General features: G+C 44.1%; 1 protein-coding gene across 1 annotated transcript in view; it reads right to left on the bottom strand.

Annotated features, from left to right (window-relative positions):
* Positions 1–4178: 4178 nt before the first annotated feature.
* Positions 4179–12420, bottom strand: part of LOC109953338 (extracellular calcium-sensing receptor-like) — a 15600-nt gene continuing 7358 nt past the window's right edge. Inside the window, 3 exon segments of the mRNA XM_020588789.1 lie at positions 4179–4422; positions 4424–5069; positions 5152–5275. Of these exon segments, the coding sequence (XP_020444445.1) occupies positions 4179–4422; positions 4424–5069; positions 5152–5275 (1014 nt within the window).

Genomic DNA, 12420 nt, shown 5'->3' with positions numbered 1-12420 from the left:
TGGCTGGGCTCATTTAATTAAATGATTTTTTTTCAACCCAGTGTATTCTCCCTAAAAGTGGGCATGGTGATTCCATAGCTGTCCTGACCCACAAACTTACACTTCCTGTTTTTCATTGTTTTTCCCTGTCTCCACTGTGATGTCCTCAGCCAGCCATTGTTGCATTCACCTGCTGCTCATTATCTCCTGGTTCAGTTTCCCACATATATGCCCCTTTTCTGCTAGTTCCCCACTGGTTCATTGTCATCTCTCCTGTGCTCTTCACCAGTTCTTTGCACGTTTCTCTCCTAAACAAGATCCTGGCTCCCTCATACCTGAACAACGCTGTGACAGCTCCTTCCTCTTCGTTTCACCCTGAGTGTCAGCATCCCTGCTACCTGAGTGAATTCACCTCTTTGTTTCTCTTTGTCAGTGTCTCTGCTACCGGAATAAACTTACCTCTTTATCTCTCTGTGAGCGCCAGTGCTTCACCTTACCTGTGTGGCAGCTCACCTTCATTCCTGCAAGCCAGCCAGCCCCTTGCTTGTTTCTCTGTGCCATACCTCTCTAGTTGTCTGCCACCCTGCAGCCATATCGCCTCATCTCCCAGTACCTGCTCTTCTACCTTGTCTTTCCAGCCAGTACGTGCCCTGCATTTGCATCGACTCTCCAGCCAGTACCCGCTCTGCCTCTGCTTTATCTCTCCTGCATCCAGTAACCTGTCCTTGTTGTTTTTGAGTTCAACTCCTGGAGTGTGTCTAAGTACATTGGGTTCACCACCAGTACCCAGTCATGACAAAATGAACCAGCCCAAAATGGGCCCAGCCGACACACAGCCGAGTGTGAGGAACTCGTGAAGATGAGACAACTCCTACAGCAGTTACAGTATATCAGCAGCATCAGGGGGTTACTCCATCAGTTCATCTGGTGAACTGATGGAGCAAGGGGTCCACTTACTGGATGATTATTCCCACCTGAGGCGACTACAGGCACCTAGGGGTGGAGTTCCATGGCACCCTTCAGAAACTGAGAGAGCCTCTATGCCATGCATTCCTCCATCCCCAGGTGGCCCCCAGACCCCCGGTTGTGAGGCTCCAGCCCACCTGGGTTCCAATGTCCAGGTCCGGCAGGGACAACCCTCAGGTCAGGACCCCTCCAACAATTCTCCCCACCATTCGGCTAGGCATGGTGCCTGTTTCCCCGGTGCAGGATGTATTCCACCATACTATGGTCCCAGACCCCAAATTCTCACCCTTTGAGGGAACCCATTTGGCCCTCTGTCCTGGGAGTCCAAGGAAAGGGAAGACCAGGACGAAAGGCTGCACTATGACAGCCTCAACACTGCAGTAGTTCCCCTCTGTCCCTGAGCCCCAGCCTGCCTGTAACCCCCAGTCTTGGCCTGGGGAGACCTGCCTGAATCCAGCAGGAGCCCAAGCAATTCGATGGCAACTGAAGGCCCAGATGGCATCTGCCCTTTCCCTTCTTGTTCCTCAGTCACAGCCTTCATCTCTGCCTTTTCCTCAGCTACCACCTCCATCTTTGCCTATTCCCCAGCTGCAGCCTCCGTCTCTGCCTATTCTTGAGCCGCTGCTGCCCTCACCGGTTCCTGAGTCCCACTACCTTCACCAGCCACTGGGCCATGGCTGCACCCCGTCCCATCGAGTGGCAACCATAGGCATTGGCGGCGACCACCGCAGTCAGTCCCGGCACCCCAGTTTGCAAATGGTGATGTCCACTCTGATGCAGCTAATCGCAGGTGTGCTGACAAAGAATCCAGCATTGAGGGATCCGAGCCTGTTCCCAAGTGGGTTGGCTGCACTGTTGACAGTGCCTTTGTTCCTGTCCCTCAGCCTGGCCTTGAAGACATCCCCACTGAGTTTGTAATCCCCAGGTGTGCCGATGAGAGTATTCCCGCCGAGATCACAGATCCAGTGTGCCAACAAGGACATGCCAGCTAAGGTCTCTGCGCCTGTCCCTGAGCGGGTCGGTTGGACCACCAACACCTTCTCTGAGTTTGTTCCTGAGGGGGTCATCATACCATCAGCTGTCCTGCTTCCTGAATGGGACAACAATGATGCTGAAGTGGTCCTACTTACAGTTCCCAAGTGGGTTGATGACACCACCTTCCTTCCAGCTCCTGAGTGGGTCAACGCCACCCCATTTCTGCTTCCTGAGGGGTTCGATGGCAATATTGACCATGCATCAGTCCTGCTTCCTGAGGGGGACAACAACAACAATGACAACACTCCCAGTTCTTGAGTGGGCCAACATGGCCTTGCCCCTATCCTCAGCCCTGCTGGTCAGCACCTCATTGGCCTTGCCTGTCAGCACCTCATTGACCTTGCCTGTCAGTACTTCCTCATCCCTGTCAGTCAGCACATCATCTGTCCTGCCAGTCTGCACTTAATCAACCCAGCCAGTCTGTGCCTCATCAGTCCTGCCAGTTCTTCATCAGTCCTGCTACTTCTCTCTCCACCGGCTTCATCCCAGCCTCTGATGGTGGTCTGGTGCCATGGACGCCCTTCCAAATGGCTACTTCGTCAGTCCATTGTCCTCGTCATTGTGGCCGTCCTCCCAGCTGCTCAGTGCTGCAGCTGACCTCCTGAATGGTCTTCTCTGCAATCCACTACCTAGTTCCGAGGCTGTCCTCCAGCGTGGTCTCATCTGCGGTCTACTGTCTGGTTTCGTGGTTGTCCTCTGGAACAGCCTCCTCTATGGTCATCTGCCTGGTTTGGTGGTCATCCTCCAGAACAGCCTCCCCTGTGTTCCTTCACCTGGTTCCGTGGCCACCCTCTTGAGCAGTTCGTTGACTCTCGGCCTGGTTGCGAGGCCATCCTCCCAATCAGACTTTTCAATCTCCTGCCTGCTGTCAAAGCTGTCCTCCTGACAGGCCGCTCTGATCTCCTGCCTGGTTCCGAAACTGCCCTCCCGAGTGGTCTCTCCATTCTCCTGCCTGGCTCTGAGGCTGTCCTCCTAAGCGGCCTCTCCGATCTCCTGCCTGGTGTTGAGGCCATCCTCCCAAGTGGCCTCTCCAGTCTCCTGCCTAGTGTTGAGGCCATCCTCCCGAGTGGCTTCTCCAAACTCCTGCCTGGCATAGAGGTTGCCCTCCCAAGCGGCCTTGTCAATTGCCTACCTGGCTCCAAGGATGACCTCCCGGGTGGTCTCTCCTGTTCCTGACCTGGTCTCTGGTCCGTCTGCTGGAGTGGCTGTGACTTTCGGCCGGTGCCTGAGACTCCAGCCACCCTGTTGTGTTAGGGGTTCATGGATCACCCATGGGTGGTGGCTTTTGGTTTTTGATTATGGGACGTTAGGGACCCTGAACTTTGCCTAGTATGTCCCGCCCCCCCCCCCCCCCCTTTGGTTTTGGACAATGTTATACTATTGGACAGTGTGTTTGGGACCCGGTTGTTTTGTTTTGGTAGTGTCTCCACTACCTGAGTGAACTCACCACGCCATCTCTCCGTGAATGCCAGTACTTCAGCTTACCTGCATGACGACTCACCAACTCCTTCATCATCTCTCCATGAGCACCAGTGCTTCAGCTTACCTGTGTGGTGACTCACCTTCACTCCTGCAACCCATCCAGCTCCTTCCTCGTAGAGACGAGTGCCATAACTCTCAAGCCATCTGCCACCCTACAGCCATATCACCTCATCTCCCAGTACCTGCTCTTCTTCTGCCTAGCCTTTCCAGCCAATACGTGCCCTACCTTTGCCTTATCTCTCCTGCACCCAGTAACCTGTCCTTGTTGTTCAAAAAACTCTGTTTGTGTTCCACTCCTGGTGTGTGTCTGAGTACATTGTGTCCACCACCAGTACCCAGTTGTGACAATAGCTAGTGCTAAATTTGCTATCAATGTGTCAGTTAAAGATATTGTGAAAAAGTCACATAAAACAGCAGTCACTTAGGCAATCAATGAACATGTAAGAGTGTACAAAATCAACATGATTTCAGTCAAATCATTGTAAACATTTATTTAGCATAGACACACAATTACACAATAATATATTTAAAGAATAGTCAGAAAATGGCACACACATGTAGTAATAACTGAAACTACAATAACATAACAATCACCAAAAAAAATTTTTTTTTGTGTAATAAATAAGTTGCAGCAAATGTGGACAGCATTTATCTGTGTTAAATCAGTCCAGATTTAATCCATTTGAACTATTTCCAAACCTCAGAAATAGAAGGTACTAGGATGCATTTTTGTTCATTACATATTTCTTGGTATTCTTCTCTGGTTTAAACAATATGATAAAACACTTTGGAGCAAATATACACAGTATTAAACCAAAACTGGAGGCCAGAATAGCAAATATCTCCACAGCCACAGTAAACTTCCCAGGAGAGCTGACATATGCTGGGATAAAAGTGATCCAGACTGCACAGAATATCAGCATACTGAAAGTGATCAACTTGGCTTCGTTAAAATTATCAGAGAAAAGCCAGAATAAAACATAAGATGGCCAGAAGGCCTATGTACCCAAGTACAGCCCAAAAGCCTACAGCTGATCCCAGAGCACACTCTAAGATGATTTTGTCCTTGAACTGGGTAAAATTCTTAAATGGAAAAGGAGGAGAAATAGTTAACCAGAGGATACATATAACAACCTGGATGAGAGTGAAAGCCAGGACACTGAGTCTCTGCTGTGCAGGCCCAAACCATTTCATCACATTACTGGCTGGAAGTGTAGCCCTGAAGGCCATTAACACCACTATAGTTTTACCAAGAACACAAGAGATGCAGAGGACAAAGGTGATCCCAAACGCTGTGTGGCGCAGCATGCAGGACCACTCAGAGGGTGCTCCAATGAAAGTTAATGAACATAAGAAACAGAGAGTCAGGGAGAAGAGCAGCAGGAAGCTCAGCTCAGAGTTGTTGGCCCTGACAATTGGAGATGTTCTGTGTCGAAAGAATACACTGGCTGTTATAATGGCTAGACAGGCACCACCAACTGAGAATGCAGCCAGGATGATTCCTAGGACCTCATCAAAGGAAAGAAACTCAACAGGCTTGGGGAAACATGTGTCTCTGTTTGCATTAGGCCAGAACTCCTTAGGACAAGGGAAACAATCTGAGGAATCTGAAAGATTAAATCAAACCATTGTTTTGAGAAGTAACACATTTGATATGGTTGACATGCATGAAAAACCATCTTATTTTACCTGTAACATTGCTGATTTCTCCTTCAGGACATGGGACACAATCATTACAGCAGATGGGTTTTCCTTCCTGCAGCACTTTATGAGTTCCATGAGGACAGCTGTCAGTGCACACTGACACAGGTACCTGCCACATACAGTACATAGACAAAATCACACAGATTTGTACTTTTGCTAAAGATGGTATGATTCATTTCACCAAGATTTAACACTATATTATTGCTCCTCACTTGTGTGCTGTCCTCTGCCCAGGTGAGGTTCCTGCTCATATGTAACTCCTGGCCCAGTGGCAGTGATGCATCATAATACCCAACGGTCACCAACACAATGCTGCCACTCTCACTTTTCTGCCAGTTAACCAGCTCATATGTGGCCACAGGATCCCCATTGGCATCAAATGACACATGATAACCATTCTGGGAAAATTTTACTTTCTTCAGCTGAGTAAGAACCTGTGAGGATGATGAAAGACATAAGCATCTGAGACAATGAAACAAAAAGTGTACAAAAAATAAATGTTTTCTTTAATAAAATGTAGATTTCTGCTGCTGATCAGCTGGGCCCCATCTTCACACAGATCTTCAATAGATTACTGGAGCTTTATGTAGTCCCCCCGTGCTTCAAGTGCTCTACTATCATACTAGTTCCCAAAAAACCCTTCACTAGTACCACTAGTAGACTGAATGACTACTGACCTGTCGCCCTGACATCTGTAGTCATGAAGTGTTTTGAGAGACTGGTGATAACTCACCTTCAGGACATCACAGGCCCAGAGCTGGACCTCCTGCAGTTTGCCTACTGAGCAAACAGGTCAGTGGATGACACAGTCAACATGGCACTGCATTACAACCTGCAAGACCCTGACTCCCCAGGGACCTATACACGGGTCCTCTCTGTATACTTCAGCTTGACGTTCAACACCATCATCACAGACAAACTTCACTCCAAACTCACCCAACTCACTGTGCCTGCCCACACCTGTCAGTGGATCGCAAGCTTTCTGACAAACAAGAAGCAGCATATGAGGCTGGGGAAACTCACATCCAGCACCCAGACTGTCAGCACAGGCACAGCAGAGGATGTACCTCCTGTGCCAACTCAGGAGGTTCAACCTGCTGCTGATTCAATTTTACAAAGGAATCATTGAGTCTGTTCTCTGCCCATCCATCTCTGTCTGGTTTGGTTCAGCAACCAAATAGGACAGGAACAGACTCCAGTAGATAGTTAGGACTGCAGAAACAATCCTTTGTGCCATCCTGCCCTCCATGGAGGACCCGTATACCTAATGGGTCAGAAGGAGACCAGAGAAGATTTCTGCAGAACCCTCACATCCTGGTGACAAACTGTTTGAACTCCTCCCCTCTGAACGGTGCTACAGGTCACTGTATGCCAAAACAACCAGACACAAGGACAGTTTCTTCCCCTGGACCATCACATTTATTAACAGCTAATTCATGTCTGTTGTTGCAGATTTTTATCTGACCATTAATGTACCTTTTCACAAACTTAAGTAGAGAAGACACGGTGTAAGTTCAGCTGAAATCTTGATCACTATATACTTTTGTCTCATCCTAATATGTGTCCTTAGGGGTGTGTGTGTATCTGAGTGCATGTATATTGCGTTAACTCGTTTTGGAAATTTCGATATTGTTTTCATTATCTTAAGATTTACATTTTTGTAAGGGTATGTGTCTCAGTGTGTGTGTGTGTGTGTTTGCATGTGTGTGAGGATCTCTTCAGATCACTTTTAGATGCTCCATGACATTCCAATGGAGGATACTGGAGCCAATCCCAGCTGATGACATGGGGCGAGAGGCGGGGTAGAGCCCTGTCATAGACAAGTCACCAGTCTATGACAGGGCTGACACTAAGAAAGAGACAACCACACTCACTCCTATGGGCAAGTCAGAGTCACTAATTTATGCCGAGATCAGCTATATCAATCTGTTATAAGTCCTTATTGAAAAAAACCCTGCTTCTACTTTTAGTACTTTACATCCATAGCAATATTCATCCTTTTGGCACAAAACAAATTCCACACTGTTTGTTTAACAGGGTTACAGCAAATACCTCCAGTACAATAACTTGTAAATAAAACCACTTTATATATTTGTCCAAAGCTGTTCTTTCACATTGTATAAATGAATACATTTTTTAAGCTAAACAAAAGCTCAAGTGTTCATTTATTCCCTTTAACTGACCTGTTTGGGCTCTGTCCTGGTGAGTTTGTCACACTGAGGTGTAGAATTTGTCTCCTGACACACTGCATTATGAATGGCATGTGCTATTGCATAAATAGCCTTGTACACCATGTTATCGGATCGGACCTGAGACGTGTCAGTGTACGGGCTCTGGAGCTTCCGTATGTCTTCACTTCCATTACACACCTTCTTGTCAGTGGCAGAACCTAAAAACATAGAGACAGGGGCAGGTTGTTTATCCTTGAAAATTATGTTACATTGTTCCTTTCTTGATTATATTTTTCCTATTAAAATGATCAAATGCACCTTGTTGAAATTTATATACGCATATATATTTAATTTATATAACACTGTAGTCATAAAGTGAACAAAACAGCACAACCACAAGGAATTAGCTCAACTTTTGTACTTTGTTCCAGCCTGCAGTTGAATGCATCCTCCCAGAACTCAGTCAGAACTGGAGAAGCTGCAACTTTAGTGGGAGAGAGGTCCAGCAGGAAGTCTCTCAGACCTGGGATGACAGCTTTTTGAATGGCAAATCCGATTGCTCCAGCACAGAACGTGAACCTCAGCATGTCTGGATGGGTTATCCAGCCTTCACTGCCTATCCACTGGCGAGGTGGGGAAGGCTCACGAGACAGCTCCTCCAGCAGGATGCCCATGTCACCATTGGTTGAAAATGCCACAACAACCCTAGCTGTTGAACTGCAAGAACATTACAGTGCATTTTATTATACAATACAATGTACATAGGAATTCCAATAAATACAATTATTTGAAATTGATATGAAATATGTTTCTAAATTAATAACACAAAAGTCTACTCAAAACTTTTTGACTGCAGAATATATAATTTTGTCTCAATTACTAATTTTTATTGTATGATAGCAAAAATAACTGCCAATTTGTCACTGAAATATTAAAATAAGCGTCTAATCCTCTCTTTGACTAAATCTTGTGGTTTTGTGTGCAAAAATGCAGTGTCAGCACAGGAAAGACAAGCACAGTCAAGAGATGTAGAAACCTGCGGATAACATCAGCCACTCTTTGGATCCTGCTACGTGGGTGGGTCCGATAGAAAGATTCAGAGTATTCAACACAGATCCCCTCTTTGTGTGCTGCATCCAGGAAAGCCGCCATGCCATTATTCCCATAGTCTGAATCTGACCGGACAGCACCTATCCAAGTCCAGCCAAAGTGTTTTACCAGCTTGGCCAGTGCCACAGCCTGGAACTGATCGCTGGGGATTGTTCTGAAGAAACTCGGGTACTGACGCTTATCAGATAGGCATGCACAAGTGGCAGAGTGGCTCACCTGAAGAGAAGGAACGCAGTAGGATAATTATGTAATGGGACAGTCGAAGCAGCATGGGCATATTTTAAACACATAGTTTGGCAGTAATTTAAAATATTTACTTGAGGAATATTAAAGGGTCCGATGACATGTGAAATGCTTATGGATGGTGTGGACCCAGACTCACCAACAACAGCCATCACTGTACTAGATTTTGAGCAATTGGCACCAGTATAAAACACAGGATCCAGGCCATTAGAAAGCTGGAATGCTGCATGCACTGCCACAGTCACTGAAGCACAGGAGTCATGGATCTGATAACCGAGCCTGATGCCCGGCAGCAGCTTTGTACTGTTGTTAATCTCCTCAATGGCAAAGACCATTACACGTGAGATTTTAAGTACTACAGCATCAATACTGCAAACAGATATTCAAGTTACTGTTGAAATGTAGACTGTATATGATAAGAACAGTTATTAATTTTAACAGAAAGTACACAATGAAGGACAATTGCAATTCCTAGTTATGAACAACATCTGAAAGCTGCACTGCATTTGTAAGCACCAAAGTTCTCCAGCACAACTATACTTTTAGTTAGGAAACACAAAAATGCTTCTTCACTTCACATAGCTACATTCTAACATATTTGTGATTATAATATTTGCAATGTTTATGACCTAATAGGCCCACTGATTTGGATGTTAATGTGAAATAAAAAGAAAAGAAAATATTTTATTTCACTTTTCAATTCTACACAAATGCATTGCAAAAGATTTTAATAGTAATATGAACAAAAACAACTCAGTCCGACACAGTCACATCCTTTTATCCTCCACTTCTCCTGCTTACTGACCTCCCTGTGCACTGTAGTGGCTCAGATCTGGTGGTGTAGTTATGCTTCACTTTCTGTGTGTTATAGTGTATTGAGAAAACACCTCCAATAACATAGTCACCATCCACTGAGAATGCAGGTAGACGAGCAGTACCCAGCAGCTCACACATCACAGATGAAGCCTCAGTACTGAAACCTGCACCAGCCCTAACCTCCAAACACTCAGCTCTATGTTTTAGACCATCCCCACAATTATTTATAGTTAGAGCTGAGTTCAGCTCAAACAAACCCAGAGCCAATCTCAGACCAATAAAGAGAGAGGAGATCTCCATCCCTCAAGTGCATGTGTGCCTAAGTGTGTATTCACTTGTTTATATAGCATATCAGACAAATGCTTCCCTCCTTCAACTGAACTGTGCACTACATCAGCTATTAAAGTGAATGCCATTACCAAAAAAAAAAAGTCAGAAAAATGATAAAATGGCTGATTCCAAAGTTTCTAGTTACTGTTAAATTCCAGTAAAATGCTCAGTGTTATTCTCTGATTATCAGGACACTTGTCAATACTTGAGAGTATAAATTTAGTTGATCCCACATAATGTTTAAGTTAGTCACTTTTGTCATTAAGTTCATAAAAATTTCAGCTACTACAAGGCAGCAAGCTACACCATAATGTGATAATGTTTTCGTGTTGTGTTGACATCTATGATTATACACAAAAGTAGTTTGTACTGTTTGTTTTGATGACATATTTTGCCTTTTGACTTGTCTCTTGTCTTAGGCAGTGGCAGAGGGTGTTTGATAAGAGGCCTCTTCAAACTACTATACAGAAACACAAAGGATGTATGAGCAAAGAGGAAGAACACCTGAAGAGGAGATGGAAGTTGTTCCTTCCTGGACCTGTTGGCCAGCACCACTCTGAGGCAGCCTCCACTGTCACCTGTGAGCACACATGCCCATCAAGAGCAACAGAGTTTGGCTGACACATCACCTGGCCTCCCAGCTCTGTTCATAACGTGGATACAAGGACAGTGAAATAGAAAACTGCAGAAATTTAGTTCAGACAACAATGCTGACCACTGGAGCACCTTTAAGCTCAATAGCATTCCAGGTCTGCATTGCCTGTAAAATTTCATTTCATAAAGATCTGAATTAAATCAAGTTATCAACACATATCCGCAGTTATTTGACACTGACAATGGGATAACTACAGAATCATCATAATAGCCTAAACAATGGTAAATGTTGATGGAATTACATCAGTGTGTTTATGTGGCTGTGAACCCATCACTTTCTGGCTGGAAGACAACAGTGCTGACCACCGAATGATATAGCACTTTGCACGCTGTAGTCTTAAGTCTCAATAGCTTTAACAAAAGGGGATGCAATTCTTAGCAGCTGTAAAATTTGCAGAAAAATTGTATCCCCTGTTAAACTGAATTTCACGAGTTTGGATTAAGTCATATTTCAATCACATATATGCAGTTACTTGACAACAAGAGTTTGTTAATTATGGAAGAATTTAATAGCTTTGAAAAGAAAATAGGATTCAAATTTCAAAACATGCATATATCCATGTAGATTTTAAACCCTGATCTTCTGACTGAGAGGCAAAAGTTCAGCATTCCCTGTAAAATATTACTTCAAAATAAAAGATCAACGATTTTTATTAGGTAATGGACAGCATTCAGCATCCTCACATCCTGGTACTTCAGATGCATTTGGATCAAATCATGATACAATTCAAGCACCAGTGCTCATCACTGCACCATCTTTCAGTTTGGTAAAGAAGTTTCAAATTCTCAGTTTCCTGAAAGGGGCTGTATCACTTGTAATTTTTTAATTTTAGAAGGGTTTAGATCAAGTCATGTTATAAACACATACCGTATCTTCAGTTATTTGACACTGACAGTGTGTTATCTATTGGGTTGTCATAATAGCTTAAATTTATATGATTTATGTCTCATGGGCCCTCTCATAGAATATTGCCTCAGTAATACTCAAGTTTACAACCCATTCATGTTCACCATCTGTCTGTTCTCTGTAGAAGAAACAAAGAGGTTACGGTCCCAGGGTGTGTTCTTCCGGTGAAACTTAACCACTGTAAGATTTGACTGCTCCACCCTCAACCCCCAGGGTGGCTTCGCCCTTTCACCAAACCCCATAACAAGTTTTTATACCTTTTTTAAACACTTGTTATAATGTATTTGGGTCCAGCTGTTGTGGGTATGGTAATTTTATAGTTATTGATAATTTTGCTCTTGCTGTCAGTTAAAGAGATTTTGCAATATAAAAAGTCACATAAATCAGCAGTCACTGGGGCAATCACTGTATGTGTGTGCTCATTCAACACAATTTCAGTCAAATCATTTTAAATGTTTATCTCAGTCAGGAAGCTGAAGATACAGACAATTACAAACAAATTAAAGGGATTTTCATAAAATGGCATACACATTTAACCAAAAATGAAACTCTAATAATATAACAATGACCAAAAAAGAAGAAATATTTAAAGTAATATCTTGATTGTGGTAAATATGGACAGCATAAACTCATTGATGTATCTTGCCATTGGAGCTATTTCCAAACTTTGGAAATATTAGGTACTAGGATGCATTTTTGTTCATTACAACACAACACACAAGGCCTGGAGATAGGAGAGTGAGGTGGAGGGTGTAGTATAGCAGGGAGAAAACATTTATAAACTTTTTTATACTTCATTTTGTGCTAAATCAATCCAGCTTTAATCCATTTGAACTATTTCCTAACATCAAAAATAGTAGGTACTAAGATACAGTTTTGTTCATTACATGTTTCTTGGTGTTCTTCTCTGGTTTAAACAATATGATAAAACACTTTGGAGCAAATATACACAGTATTAAACCAAAACTGGAGGCCAGAATAGCAAATATCTCCACAGCCACAGTAAACTTCCCAGGAGAGCTG

The sequence above is a fragment of the Monopterus albus genome, unplaced genomic scaffold, assembly GCF_001952655.1.
Source record: "Monopterus albus unplaced genomic scaffold, M_albus_1.0 scaffold629.1, whole genome shotgun sequence".
Taxonomy (NCBI): Eukaryota; Metazoa; Chordata; class Actinopteri; order Synbranchiformes; family Synbranchidae; genus Monopterus; species Monopterus albus.
Note: the sequence above shows the minus strand (reverse complement) of the source record. Positions and strands in the feature narration are given on the sequence as shown.